General features: G+C 45.7%; 1 protein-coding gene across 1 annotated transcript in view; it reads right to left on the bottom strand.

Annotated features, from left to right (window-relative positions):
- The window catches only part of RHOA (ras homolog family member A), a 154557-nt gene that overhangs the window by 13627 nt on the left and 113342 nt on the right, over nucleotides 1-27588 (bottom strand). The window contains exons 3-4 of the mRNA XM_078661222.1: nucleotides 16113-16233; nucleotides 10831-10961 (exon numbers count right to left, since the gene is read on the bottom strand). Of these exons, the coding sequence (XP_078517348.1) occupies nucleotides 10831-10961; nucleotides 16113-16233 (252 nt within the window). The remainder of the gene's footprint in view (nucleotides 1-10830; nucleotides 10962-16112; nucleotides 16234-27588) is intronic.

Raw genomic sequence — 27588 nt, 5'->3', positions numbered from 1 at the left:
CTTCAACGCCAATCTATGCCTACTTCTCTTAAAATTTCAGGTGGCTTTAAATGTCCGGTTTCTCAGAGTGGAGAAATTCAAATCTCTTTAGGAGAAGGATAATTGCACATGTGGACTGAAATTTCAAAATGTTAATGTACATTTGTTAATTGATTGTCACCATTTCAATAGGCCTTGTTGCTCCATTTTTAAAATGCTTTTCTTAAAGTATGGTATTAATTACCGTTATAATGCACTTGGATTTTTGTTGAACATGGAATTCTTGGATGTCACTTTTCGCCATGGCAAGATTTTTAAAAGTACATATTGGTTAGAAACGTGGGAATTATGAAAGGAAGGCTTTCTTACTTTTATTGACGAAGTCTACCATGTATTTGTGACTTTGGCCTAGAACCAGGATTGGTCCAAAAACCGTCCCTATATTAGTTGAATTGTTAATTTTAATGTTAATATATATATAAATTACTATGTATTTATGTTTTAAAGACTTGTATCTAAACATTAATAAATAATTAATATAAATGTAATTGAATTGAAAATACTCCATATTGATTTTAGCCAATAGGAATAGGGGCATGCTCCCTTCCCAGAGTGAGTTGACATACAAAGAGTGTAGTCACTAAAGCTATGTAGCCCATTTGCCTCTACCTTCCAGCCCCTATAATGCCCCTAAATTGAGTATTTAGGAGTACCGCTGAGCCTTAATCCACAGATTCCTGGCGACGTAAAGAAGAAGGACCGAACAGCCGCACCAGCAGCGAAGACTCCTGATGACAACTGACTTGGCACCAGCCCTAACAGCCTGTCTGCAGCCCTCGAAGAAACCTGCTCCAAAAAGCGACTCTCCCTATGATCCCTGCAGCTCCAGAACCCTCAGAGGACTGCCTGCCGCCCATAAAGACCAAGAACTCCTGAAGACAGCAACCCTATACAAAAAGAAAAACAACCACCAAGAGCTCCAGGGCCCTGCTAAACCACACAACCCAACCGCCGTACTCACCTCTGCACCAGACGCCTCCGGTTGAAGTGGCCCACTGGTCCCGAGAAGGTTCCCCAGCAGTCCTTAGCTTCAGTCGCCTCCATGACTACACCTGAAGCCTCAACACAAAGGGTCCCCTGACCAACTCCGGTAAGACTTTTCTGAGGCTCAAAGACACCCCTGCACATGCAGTCCCTAGGCCTTGGGGAACTAAGAAGATGGTGTCCCAGAGTTCTTCAACATCCCAACCTACCTCCAGAGCCCCCAATTCCCTATGTCTATATATCTGGTCCGAGCCTGCAGCCTTTGTTTGAAACAACTGTTCTCCAATGATTTGTATTGGGCACCAGACACTGCATTGGCACTCTGTCGCGTTGGTGCTGCTGAGGTTGTGTTTGATGCTGCCTTGTGGTCCCCCCCAGAGCCGATCTAAATCCCTGAAGATTGACCCCTAACTCCGATAATATCTAGCCTCAACTTGCGTGCCCCCAGTCTCCATTGATTAACATTGGGCCTCCGATAAAGATACTGAATTTGACCTCTGCACCCAGTCGTAGTGCAGTCGACCCAGGCCGTGGTGCAGTCTTTGTGCTCACTTAACACTTGCCCAGTGTTAATCCGAACACTTAAAGACAAGGAATTATATAAAAAAGTCGTGCACTTACCTACGAACTTGCATTATTGTTTTCCTTCCATAGGTTAAAATGCACTGTGTCCACTTTGAATACTGAAAAACTGACATTGCAATACCAATTTTACTACAACAAAGTATCTTTGGTTCTAAGTAATAAACATACAAAAAGTAGTCTTTTTATAAAAAATTAGTCTGGATGTAGTCATTGAGTGTGTGTATCATTTCTTATCGGATTGTGTACAACAAATGCTTAACACAGTCCTCTGATAAGCCTAACTGCTCGCTCACACTACCACCAAGGAGAATTCGCATTATCTACTTTGGCCTCTGTAAAGCCTCTGTGGATCCACTGGACTCTGTGCATACTATACCTTACTTTGGTATAGTGTATACAGAGCCAGCTTCCTAGAGCCACCTCTCCCAATCGGAAATGGCAGCTTATTAAATGCAATAAGAAATTCACAATGTTATCTAATTGCAACGGTAGGCCTCCTAGAAGTGAAATATGAATTTAGGAGTTTTCCCATTCCTAGGACATGTAAAACGTAAAGTATATGTCCAAACTTTCAATTACACACCACCCTGTCCTATGGGCTACCAAGGACCTACCTTGGGTTGACTTATGTAGTAGAAGGGGAGTTTAAAGCTTGGTAAGGGGGTTTTAATGCCAAGTAGACATGGCAGTTTAAAACTGAATTCAGGCTGCAATAGCAGACCTGGGACATAGTTTAAATGGCTACAAAAGTGGGAGGCACAATCAGTGCTGCAGGCCCACTAGTAGCATTTAGTTTGCAGCCCTGGGTATTTGGTATACCACTTTACCAGGGAATTCCAGTCAAATGAAATAAGCCATTTAGGTATAGGCCAATTTGACCATGTTTTAGGGGAATGAGCCCAAACACTTTAGCACTAGTTAGTAGTGGTAAAGTGCACAGACCCTGCAAAGCCGGCCCAATACAACACACTGCCACCACTGCAGGTCTTTTGCAGTTCCCTCCGAGATCTGGACCAGGTCGGAGAGACTCCCCTGATGCTGTGCCCACTGGAACTTAAGGTCCCACTGCTGAGCCCTCAAATGCCAAAAGGCATCTGTCACAAGAAGGATGCAGGCGGCCATGAGGCCCAACAGTCTCAGAATCCATCCCTCTGAAATCCAGTAGAAAGGCTGAAACTCCAGTATCACAGTTTGATTATGCTATTTGGGAAGGTAGGACCGAAACTGCTGTGTCCAGAACAGGCTAAATGAAAGGAAGATTCTGAGAGGGTGTTTGATTTCACTTTGGCATGTTGATAGTGAATACCATTGAATGCAGTAGGTCAGCCGTACTCTGGAGGTGGGAGAGGATTACCTGGATTGAACATGTATTCAACAGCCAGTCGTCTAGGTAGGGGAATACTGGGACCCCTGACCTACACAGATGGACTGCAACCAATGCCATCACCATTGTGAACACCCAAGGGGTGAAGGTAAGGCCAAAGGGGAGCACAGCAAGCTGAAAAAGTTTGTTGCCCACCGTGAACCTCCGGTAACGTCTGTGTGCTGGCAGGACCCATTTGGTAAAATAGGCAGCATGCAAGTCCAAAGCTACCATCCAGTCTTCAGGGTCCAGGGCAGACATGATCTGAGCGAATGTGAGTATTTTGAATTTCACCTTCTTTAGGAAGAAGCTGTAAGGACACAAGTCCAGCATCAGGCAGAAGCCTTCATCCTTTTCTGGTACCAGAAAGTTGCAGGAATAACAACCACAACTTACTTCTGATGCCGGCACAGGGTCCTTTGGACAAAAGTCCCTGTACTTCCTGACACAGCAGAGAGACATGGTCCACCGTCAGCAGTCTGTGGATGGTGGCATGGACGGCGGCGTATCTTTGAATGGAAGGGTATAACTCCGCTGGAGAGTTTGAAGCTCCCGTCTGTCTGAGGTTATGGAATGCCATCGGGCCAGTTGTGCCTGATCCTGCCACCAACCGGTTGCCCGTGATGGTGAGGGCAAACTAAAGGGTTTTGGAGGCTGCAGCTGCCAGTGGGGAGGTGGCCCTACTGTCCTTAAAGCAATTGAGCGCACAGTCTGCCTTCTCACTAAAAAGGCAGGAGCTATCAAATGGCATGTCATTACAAGGGGCCTCGACATCCCCTGAAAAGCTAATGGACCTCAACCAGACATGGCAATGGAGTGCCACTGATGATGCTATTGCTCTGCCCATTCAGTCGTAGCCAGTCCACAGAGCTTGTGAACTTTGCTATTTCCCTGTCATACTTTCATGGTAGAGAGGGTGCACAGACAAAGCTTACAACAGGAGGAAGAGGGCTTTTAAAGACTCCGAATCAGCATGACACAATTGGATAAAACGTAACTCTCCAGTTAGTTCCAAATTTCATAAACATGAAAAGCATTTCAATAACTGGTATATACACTTAAAAATTTAATGTACATGAAGCCTAGATCGTTCTAGCATCTCTTGGGCCAAATATCCAGCCCCAAACGTTTCCACAGATATCTTGTGCATGGCATTTGAATTCTGCTTAACATGCGAGTATTATGGCCAATGTTATTTATTTTACAGATTTGTAGAGCGCATGGCTGCCCGTGAGCGTCCCAGCGCTAATGATAAAGCAGGAGAGGATGAAAGAGGATATTTAAGGAAACAGCCATGTTTTAAGAAGTTTGCGAAATGAAAGCAAATTGGGCTGGGCCCGGATGTGTAATGGCAGTACGTTCCACAATTTGGAGGCATTATATGAAAAGAGACGACCTCCGGATCGAGCCCTCTTGATCCTAGGTATAGACGTCAGATGCAAGTGTGTGGAACGAAGGGTTCTATTGGTTTTGTAGGGAACGACAAGATCCTTTAAAATGGGAGGTGCTTTCCCATGCAAGATTTTATGAGTGGTACAAAGTGCCTTAAAATGCACCCTTTCTTGAATGGGCAGCCAGTGAAGTGACTTGAGGGCTGGTTTGGCTGAGCACCGGCTGTTCTTGCCCGTGAGAAGTCGGGCAGCAGCGTTTTGCACAATCTGGAGCTCTTATTAGGGGCCCCAAGATACAGGGCATTGCTGTAGTCCAAACGGGACAATACAAGGCCCTGAATCAGCAACTTTTGGGACTGGGTGGGAAGTAAAGGTACGATTTTTCGGGCGGTGCGTAGGATGCCGTAGCAAGTACCAGCGTTTTTTCTGGCTTGGGTGGTGAAGGTAAGGCCTTCATCCAGCCAATTCCCCAGACTTTTAATTTCACACTTTGGGGTTGGGGGTGGACCCATGCAGGGAGGCCACAAGGTCTCTGGGCGACAATGTGATTGATTGCCCAGGACCAAGACCTCCGTCTTGTCGCTATTTAATTTCAGATGGGACCTATCCATCCATTTAGTTATGTCCCCAAGGCAAGAATAGAGGTTGGTAGCGGAATGGTCCTGCTGACTTAAGGATACAACCAGCTGAGTGTCATCCGCGTAAGTTATTAATTTAATACCAAATGGGATGACAATCTTCTCAAGGGGGGACATGTACACATTAAAAAGAGTTGGATTCAGGGACGAACCCTGAGGAACACCACAGTGTATAGGTGTTATTTTAGAAGTGAAATTACCATCTGCCACCTGAAAAGACCGGCCGTTCAAAAAGGATTCCAGCCAGGACAGAGCAGATCCTGAAATGCCCAGACCCTCAAGTCTGTGGACCAGGGTAGAATGGTTAACGGTATCGAAGGCCGCACTCAGATCCAGGAGGATCACTGCCACTGATCCTCCTGAGTCTATGATCTTTCTGGCCTCTTCTACTACCGCAATTATTGCGGTCTCCGTGCTCTGGCCCGGCCTGAATCCCGTCTGTGAAGGTTTAAGTAGACCGTTAACTTCAAGGTAGTTGGATAGCTGGTGATTAATGAATTTTTCAGCAACTTTGCTGATGCTAGGCAACAAGGAAATTGGCCGATAATTATTTAATTCAAAGGGGTCCAAGTTGGGTTTTTTAATCAATGCTTTGATAATTGCCTTTTTCCAACTCGGAGGTACAATGCCATGGCATAGCGAGATGTTGATCAATTTCGTCATATAGGGAAGGATGGTAGGGGTCACTAATTTTAGAATGTTCAGTGGTGCAGGGTCAAGTGGAGATCCGCTTTTAATTGATTGTAAAACAGAGGACAGTGTGTCTATTGTTATTGGAGCAAACCGGTCCAGTTTAAGCTCCGGTGTCTGAAATGCTGATATAGGCGGGTCTTGAGGGTCAATGGTGTCAGTAGTGTGCGAGGGAAGAGAGTTAAGAATTTTTTTGATCTTAAAATCAAAAAACTCGGCTAGTTCATTGCAACGGCTGACCGATGGCTCTACGGGGGGGGGGGGGAGGGTGGGTCAGGAATTTTTAAAAGAGTTTTTGATATTTGAAAGGTTTCCCTCGACGAATTAGCAGATAACCTGATTTTTTCTTCAAAGAAAGTGGACTGTGCAGTTTTAAGGGCCTTTTTATACTTGAGGATCATACTCTTATATTCCAGCTTCTTGAGGGGATCGAAGTTCTTTCTCCATGCCCTTTCGTTTTTTTTGCAAAGTTTTTTTAGCAGTCGTACTTCCGTGGAAAACCAGGGCGAGGTAATTTTGCCTCGGGGGTTGCAGGTGGATTTTTTCGGCAATGCTGTGTCCAATGCCTTTCCAATCCACGTTGAAAACTCAATATCTACTGCTACAGGATTCGAATCGCACGATGGAGGCGAGAGCTCCAAGATATCCTTCCATTTTTCCGGGTCGAGTTTAGCACAAGGGCGTGTGGGTCTACTGGGTGCTGGTCTGGGGTGATGGATGGTAGGGAACCGCCAACTAAGTGGTATGAGAAAGTGGTCTGACCACGGTATCGGAATGGGAGTAGGTATCCTGAGGTCTGGGATGTTGGAAAAGATAGGGTCCAGAAGATGCCCCAACGTGTGGGTGGGATGGAGATTTTCCAGTTGAAGCTGGTGGGTTGCTAGGTCTAATAACAGTTCGAAGGCCAGCTTGTCTCCGGCCTTATCAAAATGGATATTTAGATCGCCAAGAATCATAAAATTTGAAAGAGTGGTGGCCAAGATAAATGAATTTTCCAGGAGTGAGCTACAGAATTGTCCCAAAGCACCTGGAGGTCGATAGATAAGAATTCCCGAAAGGGATTTACATGGGGAGGTCTGGATCGTGAAGTGAACATTTTCGCAGGTCTGGATCGTGAAGTGAACATTTTCGCAGTCAGAAAGAGGACTGCCGTGGAGTCGGCAAGAGAAATAGTCTGTATAAATTATAGCGATTCCCCCTCCCTTTCCCTTTAAACGGTCGACATGCTGGATAAGGAAGCCCGGAGGAAGAGATTTTATAATATCTGGGTCTGAATCAGGCCCTATCCAAGTGTCTGTTAAAAAGAGGATCTCCAGCTGGAGGTCCTCTAAAGTCCTATAAATTTCTTCGCGTGCTTTAGTAATGATCTACAGTTTACTAGGGCCATATTTACAACAGTAAAAGGAGCTGGACAGGGTTCATTAGCTGCTAGCCTAAAGGGGCAATGCCGACAATAGTTGATGGGACCATTCATTAAAATAGAGGGTGTGCAGAGGGGTGGGGCAAGTTGTCTCAGCTGGAGCAGAGCCTCTTTAGAGTATTCGAATGGCACATGATGGTCAACTGCCCTAGTGCTGAGCTCTGAGCTTAGCCTGGCGCGGACGGGCGCAGACGGGCTTACCTCTGGCGCACCTCCGGCGCGCCATCGACGCGCCCGCAGCGCGTGCGAGTTGGGAGGGGCATTTTGTAGTGCAGGGCCTAATCGCCCTGAACACTAGCAAGCTGACCTGAGGTACGCCCAATATGGCGCCTGTGGTGAAATGAGTCGTGTCTAGTCCCGCGTTCAAAGTGCCCTAAATCGGCAGTAAGGAACCGCGTGGACTCTCTGGGCAAGCAAAGGAGTAGATAGGGGCAAGGGCAATATTTTAAAATTCAAACGTAGCAGCACAGCGATCTATGTAATTTTAGATTTTTAGATGCCTCACAGAATAACGATCTCAAAATAGTGCAAATTAAATCAAATAACACAATACAGTTCCTAAAAACAATTCTGGTCCCTGACTCCCGGCTTCCGCCTCAGAAGTCTGCTTACTATCACGTTCTGGCATCTCCATAACCTATGGAGAATCCTTCACGTCAGGTAAGGGGTGTTCCAATCCACAAAGGTCTTTCATACAAAAAAGTGCTTCAAATGACTCGTTACAGGCAAGAATTCTGGTACTCCGGTTTTACTCGGAGGCACCAATCTGCAGTCTTCAAGAATACTCTAGAATAAAAGTAGGCACCCCTAAAAATAAACAATGCAAATATGTAAAAAAAAAAAATAGCGGTCCCAAAAATCCCAAAGATCCACTAACCAAACAGGACTCTCACCCTCAGGCATCTTCAAGCAACTTCCAGCAACACCCAGGTGGCTGGTCACTGAGGTCAACCTATGGGTAGGAGTTTACGTTACAGGAGTCCAGTGACCACTTAAGAGCCCAATCAGTCTCAAAGTTGTAGAGAGAATGGCCCTAGACAGTTTCCAGTGGAAGCCCAAGGTAACACTGGTCAAAAAAGGGTTTCAGGGGACCCCTCCTTTAGCTGACAATAAACCCCAAACAGTAAGAGCCAGAATAGTTCTAATGGTTGTGGAAACAGCACAGTTTCTCTTCGTCTGCGGAATCAGATTCCTTACAGTTGTTTCAAATAATCTGGCTCCTAACACCTACGAGCAGAGGGGCAGGATCACCCCCTCTAGACTTCAGGTTGCTCAAAGTAGCTCTATCAGCAATGGCAAAACATGTTTTGCCATTGTGCAACATTCCGTCCATCATCTTGTGTGTTTTTCAAAGTTACTCTATCACCATCAGAAAATACTTCTCCAAGGAAGCACGACTGTGGGGACCTTACCTTGTAGCTTCGGGACCGACTAGATTTGTTGAGAGTTCTCAAAAGGGTCCATCCTGTCAACTATGCCTTGTGTGGTCTTTCTCAGATGAGGATAATTTCAATCAAAATGGTATTGGGCGGGGGGGGGGGGGGGGGGGGGGACCAAACGCTAGATCGTCGGTCTCGTGTCAGCGACCGAAGGGGGCGTGTGTTAAAATTATGAATCAGAGGTGTATATCCACATACAATAACTCCCCCCCCCCCCCCCCCCCAGGCTTACCTGCTTTTCTGTTTCACTCTATCAATGCACTTACTTAGCTGTGTATGCGGGCGGGGATAGTGCTTCTACCTATGTGTGCCATAAAGAGCTGGGACTCCCATTGCTAGAAGACCGCATCAGATTTTTCCCCATATTACTCTGGCATAGGATTTGGACACAGCCTGAAGCGCTGTTAAATAAGCTGATATTTGCTAGTTGCCTATCCAAGTACTAGTCCCTCAAAATACCATGGATCAAATATATAAAGGATTTCTGTTAGCGTGGGAAGACCAGCCCTTTTTAATGACCCAGCGTCCCTGCATGATATTTCTGAGGCGGAGAATAAACAATTACCGCTGAATAAGTTTGAGGATGATAAATGACAGTGTAAAGATGAGTGAGGTAAAACAATCTGCTGAACCCGGTGGATGATATTCAACCTTATTTAGAACAAGTTTACAACCCTCAACACAGTTTTGTGCTGGCTCATTTTAGACTCCATATAATCCATCGTTTTATCTCTTTTCCTCCTGCAAATTACTGGTCGGCCAAACTAACTGTCCCTGTGATGGGTATTGCAACAATGTACTTTGCAGCTTACTCTGTTTTGTGAATGTTATGACATACCACGTTTTCAGATTTTAATGCCACTATTGCGGAAAATCAATTTTAAGCAGTGCAGACCAGCGTCCCTTCTGCAACAAATACATTCCTCTGAAGTCTGTTTTTGCTGTACCCAAATTGTATGGAGGGCTATTTTAATATGCAAACAACGTGAGCATTTTGCACAGGAATTAAGTGTATTTTAAAAATGTTATTTGACAGTTTAACTATATGGGTACATATTCACCATGTTTAAATGCAAACTTATTTATGTGAACTTTTATGGTTTTTAATTTGGAAAACAGAGTAAAGTATTTCTGAATATGAACCGCAAATACTGGTAAAGGTAAAATTGTAACTGAGAGGGTAGTTGAGAGGTACCAACAGTGGGGAGAGGAGTTGGTCTAACTGCTAGGGCGGTTGACCTCGAATCTGAGGAACTGGGTTCGAGTCTCTGCAATGACGCTGAACATCCTGTGATTCTGGGCAAATCACTTAATCGCCCCGTGCCTAACAAAAATGAATGTGTCCTCATGTAATGCAACTGGTGCTATGTAAAGCGCTCTGTTACAGGATACGGGTCAAATTCGGCTAGATAAAACTGTGAAATTAAATTAAAAAACATTGCTTGATTTCTGAAATAAGTGCCGTGCCCAAAGAGGTCACAGAATCATGCAGACAGACGCCAAATGTCAGGGTTGCTGGATACTAAGGAGGCATAGACTTGATTTCACCTCATGCCTCTTTCATTCATCGTCAGACACTCTTTACCACTATCTCACTCGTGCAGGTTTTTTTCTTCACGGCTTTCTCCCTTTGTCACTGTTTTTCCATCTTTCTCTTCCTCCTCCTTTCCCCTGTTTGTATTTTCTTCTCCCTTGCTCTGGATCAGTCAGTTGAGGAAAAATAAATCCGGTCCCTAAAAATGTGTGCAGGAGGGTCCCACCTACAAACACTGGCCCAAACTAAACAGTGGGTACTGGATGATATCAGTATGGTTTTTTTCTCTCTTCTACCATTTGTGCAGGCTAAAGTGAAGCTCTAAAGAGTTAATGGTCCTGACAGGGTCGCATACCAACACATGTACCAGTGTATGGTAGAACCTACCATGCTATACAATAAGTTATGCCTTATGGAAACCTGCATGGGATTTGTAGGAATTTGAAACTTGTGTTGCAGCCACAAAAGAGATGAGTGATCTGAGTGCAACCAGGACACTAGTGGGAGCTGGGCCTTTGAAAGTTCTGACTTACAGACCCTCGTTGGGGTAACAATGTGAGATATTGTACGCAGCGCACAGGTGAAGAAAGTCACTATTTCCTTGAAGCAGGCACGAATGCGAAGAAGACCGATTGAAATCAAACCTACTACCACCACTAAGGATTTCGCACAGCTTGTAAAGTGTCTGGACAGAATAAGGCACATAATGAAGTACTGTCACCAAAGCGATAAAATCCCATGGTTTACCTGTTTCATTTTAGCCAGCTCCCGGCGTGTGTGTTCATCGTTCCTCAGATCTTTCTTGTTTCCTACTAGAATGATGGGTACGTTGGGGCAGAAGTGTTTCACCTCTGGGGTCCACTTTTCTGGGATGTTTTCTGTATAAAACAGAAAGGTTAATTAAGAAATCATTTTCATGCCCATGCAGTTTTCACTGGTGATCACACTTGAGATGGTATTCTGCAGCCATTAGGTGAAAATTCAAGTAAACTAAGAATTAAATTCACAATGGTCAGTGAGCGCGAACCCAATAAACTTCAAGATTATAAAGCTCAGAGCAGATATGTTTAGATTGGTCTCACAAAGCCAATAAAGAAAATAACTCCTCAATGAGCAAGAAAAGAGCAACGCATATATGTGGCAACAGTTCTACAAGACCCATTGCTAACATTTTGAACATGTTATAGTGTATCAATCTGTACCCACTGAGCTACTTCAACACATCTGTCCTCGCTTCATATTGCTCTAAAGGGGTCGATGCTGCAGGTGCACGCTAAGGTGGCCCGACCATGTGCCATAGAAGTCTATAAAAGAAACTACAAGGAGAAGACCAAATGAACAAGAGTTTCAATACCTTGGTCATAAGAAAAGCCTCTACAGAAATCAAGGGTATTGAATTTGTACTGGCATATGGCCTAGCTATGTGGATTTATGTCAGGTGCAAGAAGGGAGAAGCACTTGCAAGGTCAATAGGATTCCCCTTTTGGCTGTCAATTCAAACCTACTGGTTTGGCCGATGTTTCTGCAGAGACTGGTCAAAATCAGCAAAAAGATACGTGTTTTGCTTTTGCAATGCTGTGTCGCATCACCACATAAATAAAGCACAATGACATGTACGCATAATTTAGTGGTAGCTGGGCTGCACAGTTAGGCTAATCAGAGGGTAGTGTGAATGCATTTGGTGCACTTACTCATACAAGGCAGGAACACACACTCAATGAATTACTCCAGGCCAATGTTTTGTTCAAAAATATTACTTTAGTTACTTTTAATTTAGGAACCAAGCTGAACTCCATGACAGGTAAGTAGACTTTTCAATTATGCAATACTTTCAAGTTATTACTGGCAAAAAGGTTTGTATAGACTCAATACAGTACTTTACATGTGCATTTGATACTTTTCAATATTGAAAAATATGCTTTGTATTTAGGATCAACACTGAGCACAATACAGTGAGAGACCAATGCAATCCTATGAGAGGAAAGACAGGTGAGTAACTTACAGGTAAATAAACCGCTTTCAGATTCAGTCTCCGGGTGTTTTGATCAACATTGGTTAAGTTCCGGACCAAGGTAAGTACTGCACCATCAGCAGCACTGGGGCGGCCAGGTGCAGAGGTCAGTGGGCCCAATGTTTTCCTATGGAGGCTGGGGGCACCTCGAAGAGGCCCCGGTTGCAGGTAAGGAACAAAAGTCAGGAACTCAGGGAATGGAGGAGGAGGTCAGCACTGAAGGGGGCACCAAATAGCACTGAGACTGCACCACCTGTGGCACAGGGGCAGCCAGGTGCAAAGGAGGAGTCCGGTTCCCTGTAGAAACCAGTGGAGGTCCTCGGTTGGAAAAGCAGCTGCAAGTTTGGATCAAAAGACTGATTGAAGGAATTCAACGACTGGAGAGTTAAGTAGGGTAGTAGGGTAGTGGGGTAGTGGGGGGATGCCGGAACAATGTCAGTTGGGCACTCGTAGGCCTGGCAGCTGCGGGTGCAGGCATGTCTTTGGTGCTGGTTTCTTACACCCGATCCGGTTGCGATCGGGGGGCCCTTCAAGTTGAGCCTGCAGGCATCGTGGAGAAGGTTAGCAGAGGACGCGTCCAATGCTGGATCCCAGGTCTGGATCGTAGGGGTGATTTCACTGGGTCAGTAGGCCAACTGGACTCAGGCCGAGGACAACAGGTCCAGAGTGGTGCAGGGGTCGCAGACCCACCTTGATCTTGAGTCCTGAGGGTATTTTCTTTCTGGACAAATACGGTGTCCACAGGAGAAAAGAGTCTTTGTTGAAGACAATGCAGGTCCCCGGGGTTCTTGGAGGTTGCTGGCTGCGGACCACGCCGGTTTCTTGGAGAAGGTTTACTGGAGGAGGAGCTAGGCCGGTAGGGCTGAGGCCAAGCCAATTGTATTCTTCTCCACTGCTGCACACCTCTTTGGTCCTTCTTCGTAGGTCATCTAATCTGAGGAACAAGGTTCCAGGAAGCCCTTAAATACTGAATTTAGGGGTCTTACTGGTTCAGGGGATGTAGCCAATGGCTACTGTCCCTAGAGTGACTACACCCTTTGGCTGCTACCTCCCTTTGGGGAAGGGGCACATCCCTATTACTATTGGGCCTAATTCTCCAAACCAAGATGGAAAACATTAAAGAAAGCGGTTCACCTCAGCTCTTGGCATCCCTAGGTGTTTGTCAGGGTGAGAGGACACTCCTACTCTACTTATATAATTTTCCTGCCTGTCCTGCTGCCAAAACGTGGGGTTAGGACAGGGAGAGGGCATTTCCACTAGTTGAAGCTTCCCAAATCAGCATAACACAAGGTGGGAGGCGTTGAGGCTCACTGCCAAGTGTTGCTGTTCCTGCTAGGGGGAAGTGATAAGCACCTCCACTCAGAGTAGGATTTATTTTTGACCTCCGAGAGCAGAACGGCTTTCACCCCATGAGGTCAGAAACCGGTCTGGTGGTGGCTGGCTGGCAGAGACCAGTCAGCCAATACACTAGAAGTCGGTCGTTTTCAGGGGGCATCTCTAAATTGCCCTCGACGTGCATTTCATAATAAATCTAACATGGAAATCAGTGTGGGTTTACTATGCTGAGAAGTTTGATACCAAACTTCTCAGTCTTCAATAAAGCCATCATGGTGCTGTGGAGTTCGTGTTGACAAATCCCCAGCCCATGTACTATAAAATGGCTTCACTGCACACAGTGTCCCAGAATGTGCTAAGACAATGTAGGGGCATATTGTTCATGCAGCTATGCCCTTACCTGTGGTATAGTGCACCCTGCCTTAGGTCTGTAAGGCCTGCCAGAGAGTTGATTACCTAGGTCAAAGGCAGTGGTGTGTAGGCCTGGCATCCAGGGAGATGAACAACAGCTAGTGGAAATCCACTGGTATCCCAGACGCACAGCAATAATTAAAGTATAATTCTTAAGTGCAATGTGATTGTCAAGTTTGTGATATAATTGATACAAACAATTTATCAAAGAAATCAAATCACTCAATGATACAATTCATTATCATTTCATAATTAAAAAAACGTCATGAATGTTGCAAAGTGGTAATACCAGTGGTTTTCCACTAGCTGTTGTTCATTTTTTCGGGCTGGCCGCCCACCCACCAGGCAGCACGCGACCTTTGGTTTAACTTTGATATACTTTCGCGGCTCACATTGTATAAATAGGGTGTGCACTGACTACACTACTTGCTTCATCCAGGGAGATGAGCCATGTCGACTATTAGTTTAACCACACTACAATACATTGCCTGCAGAGGCAGCGTATATGTGTTAGGTGTGGGATCCTTTGGGGGTAACAACACATGCTGCATCCCTAAGGGACCTTCTCTGGTCTCAAGACCCCTGGTACCGCTGGTACCTGTTGCAAGGGACCTATAAGTGGGCCAGAGGTGTGCCAATTGTCGGAATGCAGTTTTGGTTAAGAACACAGGTGCTGGGGGCCTGGTTTTCAGGGTCCCAGCACACACACAGTCAAGTTAGCATTAGGTATCTGACAAAAAATTGGGGGTAATCATGCAAAAAGGGTCACTTTCCTTCAAGGATGCACTGGAAATTGAATGCTTACAGTTTCTCATGAGAAATGAAACACAGCTTGGTTAGAGGACGCTCTTGCTTAGGAAGAATCGAAGTGTATAAAATATGGTTGGGAATGGGAGTAAAACATTTTTTAAAGATTAGGTGAATGTTTGCAAAATCAAGGGACTTGGCCAAGATCAAGTTGTGAAGATAAGGAGTGGCAATGAATACATCTTCAAGTTCTCTGAAAGTGGACAAGTTTTTATGGGTATGTGGTTTTGCAGAATGGACAAAGATGGAATAGAAGGAGAGTTACCATTATTCGCAGAAAGGGTGTGGGTGGTACATTTGCTATGGGGAAATATGGGTGTAAGGAAGGTAAAGCAGGTTGCAGTGGATAAATGTAGAGGAGGGGTGAGGAAATGGTGAATGAACCACAATATGGTTTGAGAGAATGTGAGAAAGGGATGAAGTGGGGATGCAAGAAATGGTAGAAAGTATAGGGGTAGATTGACTGGACAACCTAGGGAGAGATACCTACCAGTGTTACAAGATTATGTTTTGTGATAGTATTCTTTGGTCTTGCTGTAGTATCCTTAAAGTCCACACCTACATAATGCATTTTTCTTCCAATTCTCACTGATCTTTATTTCTTTGTGCACAGTATCATATTTTCTTTTCTTTTGAAGAAAGGATAGGTTTATAAAATCATGTTACAGGAGTGGTTATCAAGAGTGAAATCCAGGTTGGGGGTAACTGTTGGAACCCTCATGTTATCATCAACCCCAATAGCTATGTGAGGTTATAGATTCCATGGGAGAGATCAGTTGCTATGGGTCGGCCACTGGTAGCTTCAAGGCTCTGCTGATGATCATTAAAAAAAAAACACAAGAATAACAGGATGGTAAGTGACCCACTTAACTTCAGTAACCATCCTCAAAATGCTATGGGCTTGATGGACAGCTGATCTACACAATCAGAAAGCATGAAGAGACATAATAAAGCCAATAGCTGGAAAGGGTTGCCACAAAGCCCACTCTCTCTATACTTATACGCTTTTTGTATATAGTGATGAAAAGAACTCTTGCTCAAGCGATCACTGTCAGCACAGAATTCTTCTAGTTTATGACTATCGACGAAAATCCTATGATGCAGAACAGATAACTTGTTTATAATGAAAATGCACTGGGATAAAGCACCAGAATATTTTTTGTACATTGAGAACTGAAATTACGTAGTGATAAGGGATTTAACTCTGACGACTGTTCATTTGTATCGACAAATAATTTACGCATAATAAAGTAGGAATGACCTATGATAAAAGGTCATTCTTTTATTTTAAGAAAAAGGGAACAAAGAAATTAGAGTGCTGCAAAAGCTTTCAAACATAAAATGGTTAGTCAATCAACAAAATTCAAATGATAACCAACAAAAGCACTAGGTTGAACTCTCTCCAGCAGTCTACGAACATGTATGGAATACATTAAGAAAGAAATACTTCATGAAATGAACTTACCTAAACTGTCAGGGCTATCGATTGAAAAGCACATCAATATAACATCTGTATCCGGGTAGGAGAGGGGTCTAAGTCGATCATAATCTTCTTGTCCTGCTGTATCCCACAAGGCTAACTCCACCTAAGGAAAAGAGGCAGATCATGAGCCAGCCTCCAGGACTGTGGCAAACTGTTTGGCTCAAGATCATTTAATGCTAGCTCCTGCATCAACAATTTATGAGCAACCATGGCAGTAACATGGGCAGAAGTTAAACCTGCTTGTGCAGAAAAACAATGTTACTTACCTGTAACTTCTAGTTCTCGGTTGTTGGTGGGAAACTGTTGGATGAATTCCAACTTATCTCCGTATTGAATGATTTAAAAGCACCTGTAGTGATTTTATTTCCACTGTCTGAAGGAAGCAGAGATAGCTTCCATCTACTAGGCCTGAATTGTGCAAACTATTTGATGCGGTAGTCGTTGTCTGTAGTTAGTTAGTAACGTCTGTATATGTCCTGATATTTTCCTTGGCCTACCCCTCGGTCTCTTGAGGGGGCCGTTGAATAGGTTTGTGCTGACCGTGTTCTGTAATGTGTTGGATGATGTTGCCCGTAGTATTGTCTACACAGCGGTGGAGATTGGTAGGCTGAACACCTGCATGGCTTGTAAGATTCTCAATAGGATAAGGCTCCGACTCTGACTCCACAAAATGGACGAAGATGAAGTTGTTGCAATGCTTTTATTAAACTAGCAGGATCAGCAGTTTTAATGCTCTGGAGGGCATCATCAAAGTCTTTGCCAAATCGCGACTGCCCCTTGAAGGACATGTGGAGGCTCTTGTTCTAAAATTTCAGTTGAAATAAAGTTTGTCACCCAAGCACAGCTGTTCCCACTTGTCGAAAACTCGAGTTGGCAACATTCATGGGTCCAATGCTGAATCAATGAGCGTTGCATTCTGAAAACCAATGGACCTGAAGTACAGGCGTTTGAAGTGCAGGAGCGGCCGTTTCAGCCAATGCAGAAAGAATCCAGTAATGTTCATGTTGTCTGAGGTTCCAGGATGTTCACTGGATGTGTCTGCTGACAAGGTGATTATTGTTAGTCTGGAATCGAATGGAAAACTAGTATAAGCGTTTTATCAAACGCTTGAGCTCTTTGACTAGATCTGGCAGCACTTTTATCATGGGCCAAGCATTGGACAGTCTATAAAGCACATCACATGGATCATAAATACAATTGTAGGTCCTCGTGCATTGAAAAAAAATCGCTGCTAGTCCTCCGTATACAGATATTTTATTTTTTGGTTGGTCAAGACTGTAAACTGTTCGGTAGGGATCATCCGGATGAGTATCATCATTGGCCTCCATCTCCAGCAATCCTGCGGGTGATAGCAAGTGGATTTTACAGAGTGGCGTATGCCCTGGCAAAATATCCTGGACGTGCATCTTAGCTGGGCCTACTGTCCACAGTTCAGTCAATGTAGACTTCCTCGAAGGGAGGGCCTTCGTCTGCAAAAGTTCCATCAGCGAACCAGGCGTCAAATGCAAGAACTGTTATTTTGTGGACAGAATAGGATAACTCATCAGGAAAAAGGTCTAATCCAGAAAGTGATGTGGAGAAGCCTGACAAAAGCCACCCAAGGCTAGGTTAAAAGAATTTTTGAAGTAAAAGTAGAACTTTTCTGCATGTTTAGACAACAAAGTTCTAGGACTCCAGTCCCCAATATACGCAGTAGAAATCTGAAGTGATATGGTCTTTGGGAGGGCTGAGACAAGGAGCACTCTCGGCTCATTGGTGGAAGTTTTAATCTTTTCTGATCAGGTGAGTGTATTACTAAAGTAGCACTACTCTGAGGCATCTCTGGAACTTCTATTTTTTTTTTTTTTACAAATTTTATTTGTCAAGTGGCACATATACAGCAGGGCCCTGTAACCCAGAGGCGTCTGCACAATCAGCGCATGTAATATTGACTTTGACATTCTTCATAATGATATCCAAGAAACATTAAAGGTAATACAATAAAAATCTAACCACCCCCCTCCCCCAACCGCACTATACACCCACTCGAGACAGAACCATTCGAATATTACAGTAGAGCTACCCACCGGGGTTCCAACTCCCACCCCGTTCCCTGGACCTTCCCAATAAGCCCTAATCCTATAGATGCGGGTCCTGTACTAGAGGAACCGGGTCTAGGAGTAACCCCCGACCGTCTGCCCACCTTTTCCATAATGTAATTTTTTTTTAGGGCACCCCTGGCAATGAAGATGGTTTTCTCTAGGGCCATGCAAAAGTCCAGTCCATTCTTCCATTCGGCTACTGCAGGGGGCTTCGGTGCTTTCCACGCCCTCGCTATGTCCCTTTTTGCTAATGTAAGACCCAACAATAATAGATGGAGTTTGTAAATGTTGCCGCCTATCCCCTCCATGATGTGTGGTAGAGCTAGTTTCGTCGACCCCAGCCCAGAACCTCCGACAAACAAGTGTAAACCCACCTTCAAAAATAATCCAGGGAGAGACACTGCCAAACCGTGTGCATCAACTTACCATCCTACTGGTTACATCTGAGGCACAGGATAGGCAATCAGCCCTGCCCTCCATAAACGCAATCGTGTGTAGTAGGCCCTATGTAGGTATTTAAATTGGACCAGGCGCAGATGCACCGCTATGGCCGCACCACGCGGCGCTGCCAGGGCCTCCGCCCAGTCCTCTTCTTCCAAGGGACCTAAATCCCCCTCCCAATCCTCCCGGAGTTTCTGCAGTGTGGAGGAGCAGTGGATAACTAGGCTTTGATATACCCAGGAAATCTTACGATCCTGGTGTTCTCCCATAAAGACTTTGGCCTCCAGGGGGCTAAACTCCGCTACAGACTCCAATCCCACCAGACTGGTTAACGGGGCATGCCGGAATTGAAGATACTTAAAGAATTGGGACTTTGGATTATGAAATTCCGTCTGAAGGTCCTGGAAGGATTTCAATATTGAACCCCTCATGACATCCCCCAAGACCGATATCCCTATACAATCACACTCCCGGAATCCCTGCAAGGTAGCTAGTTGCGGCAACCGCCCATCATCCCAGATGGGAGTCTCCCGCGTTTGTGTGTTCCACCACCCCATCATACGCTATGCCTGCCTCCAGACCTGGAACATGCCCTCTGCTGCCGAGGGTAATGATCCCCGCAGTGGTGCCAAGTAGAATACCTTGTTCAGAGAGTGATCTCCTATAAGCCGCCGTTCTACTGCGTATGCCGGATCTTCCCGATTGCCATACCACCATTCATTCAATACGAGAATGTGAGATGCTTGATAATATGAAAGGATATCAGACTATGCTAGTCCCCCTCAGTAGGTAGATAGAAAGCATGTCCGCAGGGCCACACGCACCTTTTCCCCTTCCCACAAGAAATGCCCAAGAGCCACATTTACTTGCCTGAACCAATTTGGGGGGGGGGGGGGGGGGGGGGGGATTGGATTAGGGTGGTTCTGCAACTGATAAAGAAGACGGGGAAGCGCTACATCTTAAATATGGCTGAATCGACAATGCCCAGACGCCCACTCCTTCCCGGCCTCCGAGCAACCACAACGTAGATTTGCGGGGATTCATAAACCATTCAGAGGTCTCCGCAAAGATCTGCATTATGCGCAGGAGCCGTGGCCCCGTTCTATCCACCTTTGTGAGGAAGAAGACGTCGTCCGCGTACAATGCAATCCATTCCGACAACACCGGAGCCCATTCAAAGCCCTGCACCTGCGAGTCCATTCGCACCCACACGGCAGGCGGCTCCATTGCGAGGGCAAACTAATATGGGGACAGAGGGCAGCCCAGTCTCATTCCCCGGCCGATGGAGAACATGGAGGAGGCTGCGTTAGCTACCCGCACCGACGTTGTGAGGTCCGTATACAGAAGAGTCACATAGGATATAAGCTTCGGTCCGAAATTCAGCCTGTGTAATAGTTCAAAGACGTATACCCAGCTAAAGGAGTCGAACGCCCTATCCAAGTCTGCTAACAGCGCCGCCGGTGCACCCAGTCGCTGGATGGCCACCACTGCTATATGTGCCCGCCTAATGTTGTGCCTAGTCGCCCTCTATGGCATAAAGGCAGCCTGGTTAGGGTGGACCAGAGCAGCAATATTGGGCAGCAGGCGATTCGCCAGGGCCTTCGCCAAGATTTTGGCCTCCATGTTCAAAAGGGAAATGGGTCTGTATGATGCGTGCTGATCCAGTGGCCTATCGGGTTTGTGGAAGACTACCACCTCCGCATGCCTTCAGTCCGAGGGGAGAGAGCCACGGTCTTGCGCCTCCTCTACCACTGCGTGATAAGGAGGCCCCAGCTGCAAGAAATACCGCTTGAAAAATTCACTGGGAAACCCATTGGGCCCCGGATACTTCCCGGAATGGAGTTCCCCTAATGTGGCTCCCAGCTCCTCGTCTGTCAACGGGAGCTCCAGCTCCTCTCTCACCGCATCCGATAGAGCCCTGGGCAGGAGGTGAGTTAAGAAACGATCAATCATGGCGGCTGGCAAACATTCTTTGGAGGCGTATAAGTCTGCATAATACGTAGCAAAACTCTCCGCTAGGGCCCGTGGATCCGTGAGTGGCTCGTCTGCCGAGCCCAGTATGCCCGGAAGAATCTGAGAAGGATACACCCCCTGACAGAGTCAGTGGAGTATCACTAACCAATATTATAAAATGAAGAGGAGTCTCCTTATTCAAGTTGATTTACATATCAGATGCAATTCATATCTATTCAAGAAGAGTGACAAGTTGATCGAGCAGGATCAGAAGGAAAGGAGATTAAGAAGGGGTGTGTCATGTAGCTACTGAATATCTTTATCCCGTGTTAAGTTAGCATAGGCTCATTAGAGGTTTAAACGCCATTTTTCCTTTTTGCAACTTCTGCACACGACACCTAATTGTTGATTTAGCTTTCACCCTAGTAGTTCGTTGTGGTTTACATGAGAATAATATGTTATTACTCTGATATCAGCTTTGCTTAATAAACTATGTCTGTACAGAGAGTGCTGAAGTTTCAGGAACAACACGATACGGATTTGTTATGAGGTCTGATCTTCACGGCTTCATAGACATAACATAAGTGCAGCTTCTGCCAACTTTGGGCTTGAGGCTGGTTTTATATTGCTTTGCTTGAGGCACAATAACACTCTTGATGCGGTTCACATGAAGAGAGAGCTGGTGTATGCTGATGTGATTCCTTCATGCTAGGACACTAAGGTATGGGCCCGCCCTAATACAACCCAAAGAGACCTTCTTAGCTAATAATATAATATGCGTGTTAGGCAGGGTGAGATATAAGTGTTGTTAACTCTTATTCATTTACAGCATGTTATCATGCTGTCACCTTTCGCTGTTTATGTACTAGTAACTATGCTGGTAACTTTGCTATTGATAATATGTTTACTTGTATTATCTAAGATACTGCGCCTGAGAAGACGGCATTAGTAAATAAACATTTCAAATGCACATGTGTTCTTCTTTACTCCATGTTCTGGTTTGTAATGATAGTATAACGAAAGAGTGTTCATGAGTTCCACGTATCCTGAGGTACTGTAAGTTCATGTTCTGGTTTGTCTAAACATTGGGAGTTTGTTATGACCAATGAGACACTGTAGCTAGCTCGGTAAGGGGTTTGTTGGGTACTTAGGTGAGTTTTGGGTCACCCTAATTCTCCGAGGTTCCAATCCTTTGTGCACAGTTCTGTGTGAGAACAGAAACCCTGAGACATGGCGCCCAACGTTTTCGGTGGTCTTATATCATGACACTCGAGTAGTATATCATTCAAACCTTAACCCCTTCACATCAGTTTCCGGAAAACGGGGTGTCGGTGAAACCTACCTATTTATGGTGATAGGTCTTTTTCAAGCTTGATTCTTTCTAAAACGGTTTCTTCGAATTACTACCCAGTTGTGCTACAAAGTATTCTTTGTATTTACGTATTTCCAGTGTTATCATGGCGGCGGTGGCAATTGCGCAACATAGTCGCGTAGCGGTGCGCACACATCTACAGACGTACCAAGTCCCGGTGGATGGAATGGCTGTGATTTTAGTGGTGTGTGCTGATCCGGCGTTCTCTTTTGAATTGTTTTACTCTTGGGTTACGTTTCCGGCTGTGGACGCAAATTCTGGTTTGTTCCACTCCTACACGGCCTCCCCTGTACCGGTTGAGTATACACCGTACAGGGCACTGGAAATACCTATTGATCATTGGCAGCATCGAGTTTGGTTTGATGGCGCCCTCCCCCACTCTTTGTCCGCTGCGAGGTTAGGTCCACTCTCAATTCCAGGTACAAACTGGCCTGCGTTGGGTGGTTTTACCCAGCACCCGAATCACGGGGCTTGTACCCTTGCAGAAATTCGAAGGCTACATGTAGTCTCAATTTCCGTGATTCGAGCTTTAGTGCAATACATAGGTCGACATCTCCCGGGTGGTCCCCAGGGGGGTGCGGCCGTTCCAACGGATCGGGGCGGTTTACGTCTTAATCCGGTGATGGTAAATTCGGTTTTTGGTGCACGTCCGGTTGATAACGATGACTTCCCTTTTTGGCTAGCTGAGAAGTTTGACCAACTGGAGGCAGTGTTTCCGAATTCTACTCCTGCTGATAAACATAGAATGTTGACGATCACTTTACCGAAGGATTTAACTCCTGAGCTGGTTGACTGTGAGAGCTGGGGAAAAACGTTTGCGGCCGTTTATACGAGGTGCTTTGGCACCCAGTCTATGACCGCACTGCCTGAGATCGTTAAACGTGTTCAGGATGATCACGGACCGGAGGCAGCGGTTGAATTGGGTATGCGCCTGTGTGGTTCGTTTGAGATAGTAAGTGATCTCATACTCTCCAATATTAAAGGAGATGCGGTGAACTTTCAGGTGTCGAATGCTTTGGCTGCTCTGCCCGATGCCGATAAACCCCGACAGTTAGCGAAGATAGTTGTGGCCGCTTATAAGACAATTGGCCGCACAAGTAGAGGTCTGAAATATTTTTCAGTAAAGGAGAAAAAACAACCACAGGGACAATCTGCTGTGTCAGATGTCCAGCCCAAGTCCAAAAAACAAAATTGGCCTAAAAAACAGACACAGGGGAAGCAAAATAAGCAGACTCAGGATTCTTTACCTGCAAAACAAGCTCCTGCGCCGACAGAAAAAGTTTATGATTTGCGCGATCGTGCGATGATTAAATCACCTGATCGATTTCAGGGTTCTGATCAACGCTCTCCTCGTTCCTTTCAGGACACATCGGCCCCGAAGACCGGTGGAGGAGGAGGCGGACGGGGACGTGGTGGCCAGCAGGGACGTGGCCAACCCCGCCAAACTGACGGCGCGGCGAAGCAGGAGGATTCCACACCACAGCGACCGCAGTTTGCGAAAAAGAAAGTCGCAGCCTTAACAGCGCATAGATATGCCACAGATAGTGAGAACGCGGCTTCGGAATCTGACGTGGGCTCTGACCTTGCTGGACAGCGCGGCGGAGATTACCATAGTCAGAGAGGCGCTGCGTCCACTACTGAGGGTGACAGCGACTGATGTGTACATTGTAATAGAAACAGCAGATACGAGACTTGCTCCCCCTGAAAGACTTTATGAAATTGTCCTGTTAATTGAAGGTGACATACAGCGCTCCGTTAAAGGGGTATTTTGGGAAAATCTGTCTTCTACGTATGATATTTTGCTTTCGGAGGCTGACTGGCCCCCACCTTTTGTGCTCGCGGCGCCGCGAGGGGAGGAGGTAATCCTCCCCAGTTTCGCGAACACTGTCTCGAAAGAGCATGCGCAGCATTTTGCAGAAGAGTGGGCTCGGGCTCTCGCACCGGCTCTGTACCGTAACCAATGTGGTTGGGATAAATTGTCGCCTTGCCACGAAATTCCGTTGCGGTCTCAGCCGCAGCCTCAACATCCCATTCGGCGTGAAGCAAAATCTTCCGTCGCGGAAATCCTTGAACAATTGGAATATCAGGGAGTTATTGAAACGTGTGTGTCACCGATGAATAATCCCCTTTTTACTGTTAACAAACCTGATGGATCATATCGTTTGGTTTTGGATTACCGGCATTTAAACTCGCATTGCCGTAACTGTGCAGTACAGAATACTCACGGCTCTGCCCTTGTGGATAGTCTCGTGCGAAAGCGTTTCAAGACAACGCTTGACATATCCAACGGTTTTTATGCCCACAGATTGGACAGCTTTAGCTCCCAATGGACCAGTTTTACGTGCGCTGGGGTCCAAAAACAATTCCGGCGTCTACCAATGGGCTATAAGAATAGTCCTGGTATATTTACCGCTCGCATTGTCTCTATTCTGGAGGCACTCGACCCAGATGCTTGTTCGTATGTGGATGATATATATCTCACAGACGACGATATTTGGGAGCATCTGTGTCGTGTAAATTCTGTTATTTGTAACTTCGCTGACATGGGTTACAAATTTAACTTTGCAAAATCGCACATTGCTGAACACACAGTGTTGTTTTTGGGCTATGAGCTCAACAATGAAGGTAGAGGTTTGGCTCCTCACTTCTTAGAGAAGTGCGCACAGTTGCGCGCTCCTACTACACTGAAAAAATTACAGTCCTTGCTGGGTTTCCTAAATTTCGGGAGAACATACATTCCGAAATATGCCCAGCGTATCAAGCCATTGTATGCTTTGATACAACCAACTTTTTCTAAATCATGCTGGCTGCCTGAGCATTCAGCCATTTTGCAATCCTTGCAGGCTGATTTGCTCGCTTCTAAGTTCTTACTGACTCGTGACAACCATACCAACCTGGTGATAAGAATAATACCAGGGACAGTGGGTTTCACGTACCTCACTTTTAATGAAGGAGACACAGTACCTATTGCTTACAAGTCACACTTGTACACTTAGGCTGAGATGCGGTTTCCCACTGTGGAAAAGGTTTTAACAGCTGTACAGATGGCTATTCTTAAGGAACGGGCTCTGTCACAAGGGAAACGCATGTTGGTTGTAACACCCTGTCCTCACTTGGAGGCAGTCACGAAAGCCAGTGTACCTAATTCGAAAGCTTTGCACCCTCGGTGGATTCAGTGGGCTGCGTCCTTGACGTCCACGGATGTCACGTTTATTTTTTACGCCTCGTTGCGGTCGCAGGAGTACTTGCAGTATGAGTTTGTTCACCCTGCTCCTCTAGCTATGCGACCTTTGGAGGACTTCCATTGCATCATTTACACTGATGGTTCGGCGCAGGTTGCGCATGGCTCTAAACATGCCTACGTTTCCGCTTGCGCCATTGTGGTCGGTGCTATGTTGAACGATGAGTTCATATCCAGGGAAGTGCACACGTTGCCGCTTGGAGATTGCACGGCACAATTAGCAGAGCTTCGTGCTCTTTTACTTGCGTTGGAGTACGCAGATCCTAGTGTTACTACTCTTATTGTAAGTGATTCTTTCTACTGTGTCCAGTCTTACAATGAAAACTTGTTCTTTTGGATTCAGAATGACTTTCGTGATTCCAAGGGTAGCACAATAAAACATAAATTGATCTGGGTTCGAGTGGCTGAACTTAAGGATAAGTTACCACTCGTTTATGTAATTCATACTCTTGGCCATCAGCGTCTTGGGGTTCACTCTGTCGGTAACTCGCTTGCAGATGAAGCGGCGAAATCAGCAGTATCTACATACTTAGTGGCAGCAATTACTAGGTCTAAAACTAAGATTGATAGCGACATCTTGGCAGCAGTTGCTGCCTGTGAGAAGGGAGGTAAACATCCTTCGGGATTCCCTTCGAAATACAAATACCACTTAAGTCCCGAAAAGGTTCCTTTTGTGACAATTCCTGGAGTTGGAGAACGTCTGATTCCCAACTCGGATCGCAGGGCTGACTTGATTACAGCGGCGCATGAAGGTGTGGCGTCTGCGCATGCGGGCGTCTCGGCCACTGTAACTCAATTACAACAACGTTTCTGGTGGCGGGGACTGTACAGACGCGTGATTATGTCCTTCTTTGTGACATATGCCAGCAGATTAAACCTTCAACTGCTACGCGTCCGCCACAGACACAGTTGTACATTTCTAATAAACCACTGGGTTGTGTTTATTTGGATCACTGCGGTCCTTTTTCATCTGATACTGCGTATAAGTACATCTTAGCAGCAGTTGACTCATGCACACGCTTTGTGTGGGTATGGCCCCGTCGCAGCGCTGATTCACGGACTGTCATTAGAGATTTGCGTGTCTTTATAGGGATTTTTGCCTGTGGTACCTTCCATTCGGATCAGGGTCCGGCTTTCGCCTCTAAGGCGTATAAGGATGCCATGACTTCGTTGGGGGTCCAAGTCAAGTTTTCGTCTCCCTACAGACCTGAGGGTAACAGTGTGGTGGAACGAATGAACCGTGATTTAAAGCAATCATTGACAGCTCGAGTTATAGGCACTGGCAGAAACTGGCTTACCCACCTCAATGGCGTGCAGCGTGCTCTTAATAATCTCCCTAGAAGGTCTCTGGGTGGGCGGACCCCATACGAAATGCTCTTTGGCATCAAGATGTACGTCCCTGACCTTGACGGTCTAGACTGTGTGGTTCGCGCCACTTCCTTTGACGCAGATGAACATTGCAATGTTTTACAGAATCTACAAAAGACCAGAGACAGTCTTGCAAAGGAACATTTGCCCTCCACATCGGATGATGCGTTGCAGATCCCGGTGGTCGGCTGGCTACCCCAAGTTGGAGAACTGGTTCGAGAGAAGATCGATAACAAGAAAGAATTTGGTCCTTCCTATCGAGCTCCGGTTCCAGTCCTTGGAGTGAAGGGCACCAGAACAGTCATTTTGCCACCACTTCCTGGTCGTAAGGAAAACAGGTTTATTTCAATTGACAATGTCAAGATACACAGAGTGGCCGATTCTTCTTAGCATGACACCGGCTGTTTCATGTCCTTCCATTGTGAGAAATTCAGTTATGCCCACTGCTTCTATTATTGAGCCTGAAGTGGCCATCGAGTTACCTGCTGTTTCCAGTCCTTTGTTAAATACTTTACCCGGAACTGACAATGATGAGATAGACTATACCTACCCCACTGATTTGTCCATGCCTGACCTGCAAGCACGTTTAGCCACGGAATCCAGATTTTCATTTGACTCTGTTTCCCTTGCCTCGAAGAAACCCTCTCGTATTGCAGTTTATGCCAGCCTGTTTAAAAAACATTTTTTGGTTCCCCCTTGGACATACATTTGGCTGATTCTTTTTACAGTTTACCTCTTTATGTCAAATGGTTTTGTGTTTTATTTTTTTCGACTCATCAATGGACACTATGTCGAGGAAAGAACGTGCATTACACATCTAAATGGAACTTTGGCCCCGCTTTCCTCATCTCATTCTACACACACATTGAAAAGAGACTTAACTTTGGTTAACATCACAGCATGGCCCGTCCTTGATGGAATTGTGTGGGATGCGGTTCGATTTCAAATTCATGGCCCAACGGAAGTCGTTAAAGTTCCTAATGTACTTAGAGTAAATATGGG

This window comes from Lissotriton helveticus, chromosome 9 (genome assembly GCF_964261635.1).
Source record: "Lissotriton helveticus chromosome 9, aLisHel1.1, whole genome shotgun sequence".
NCBI classification, from domain to species: domain Eukaryota; kingdom Metazoa; phylum Chordata; class Amphibia; order Caudata; family Salamandridae; genus Lissotriton; species Lissotriton helveticus.
Note: the sequence above shows the minus strand (reverse complement) of the source record. Positions and strands in the feature narration are given on the sequence as shown.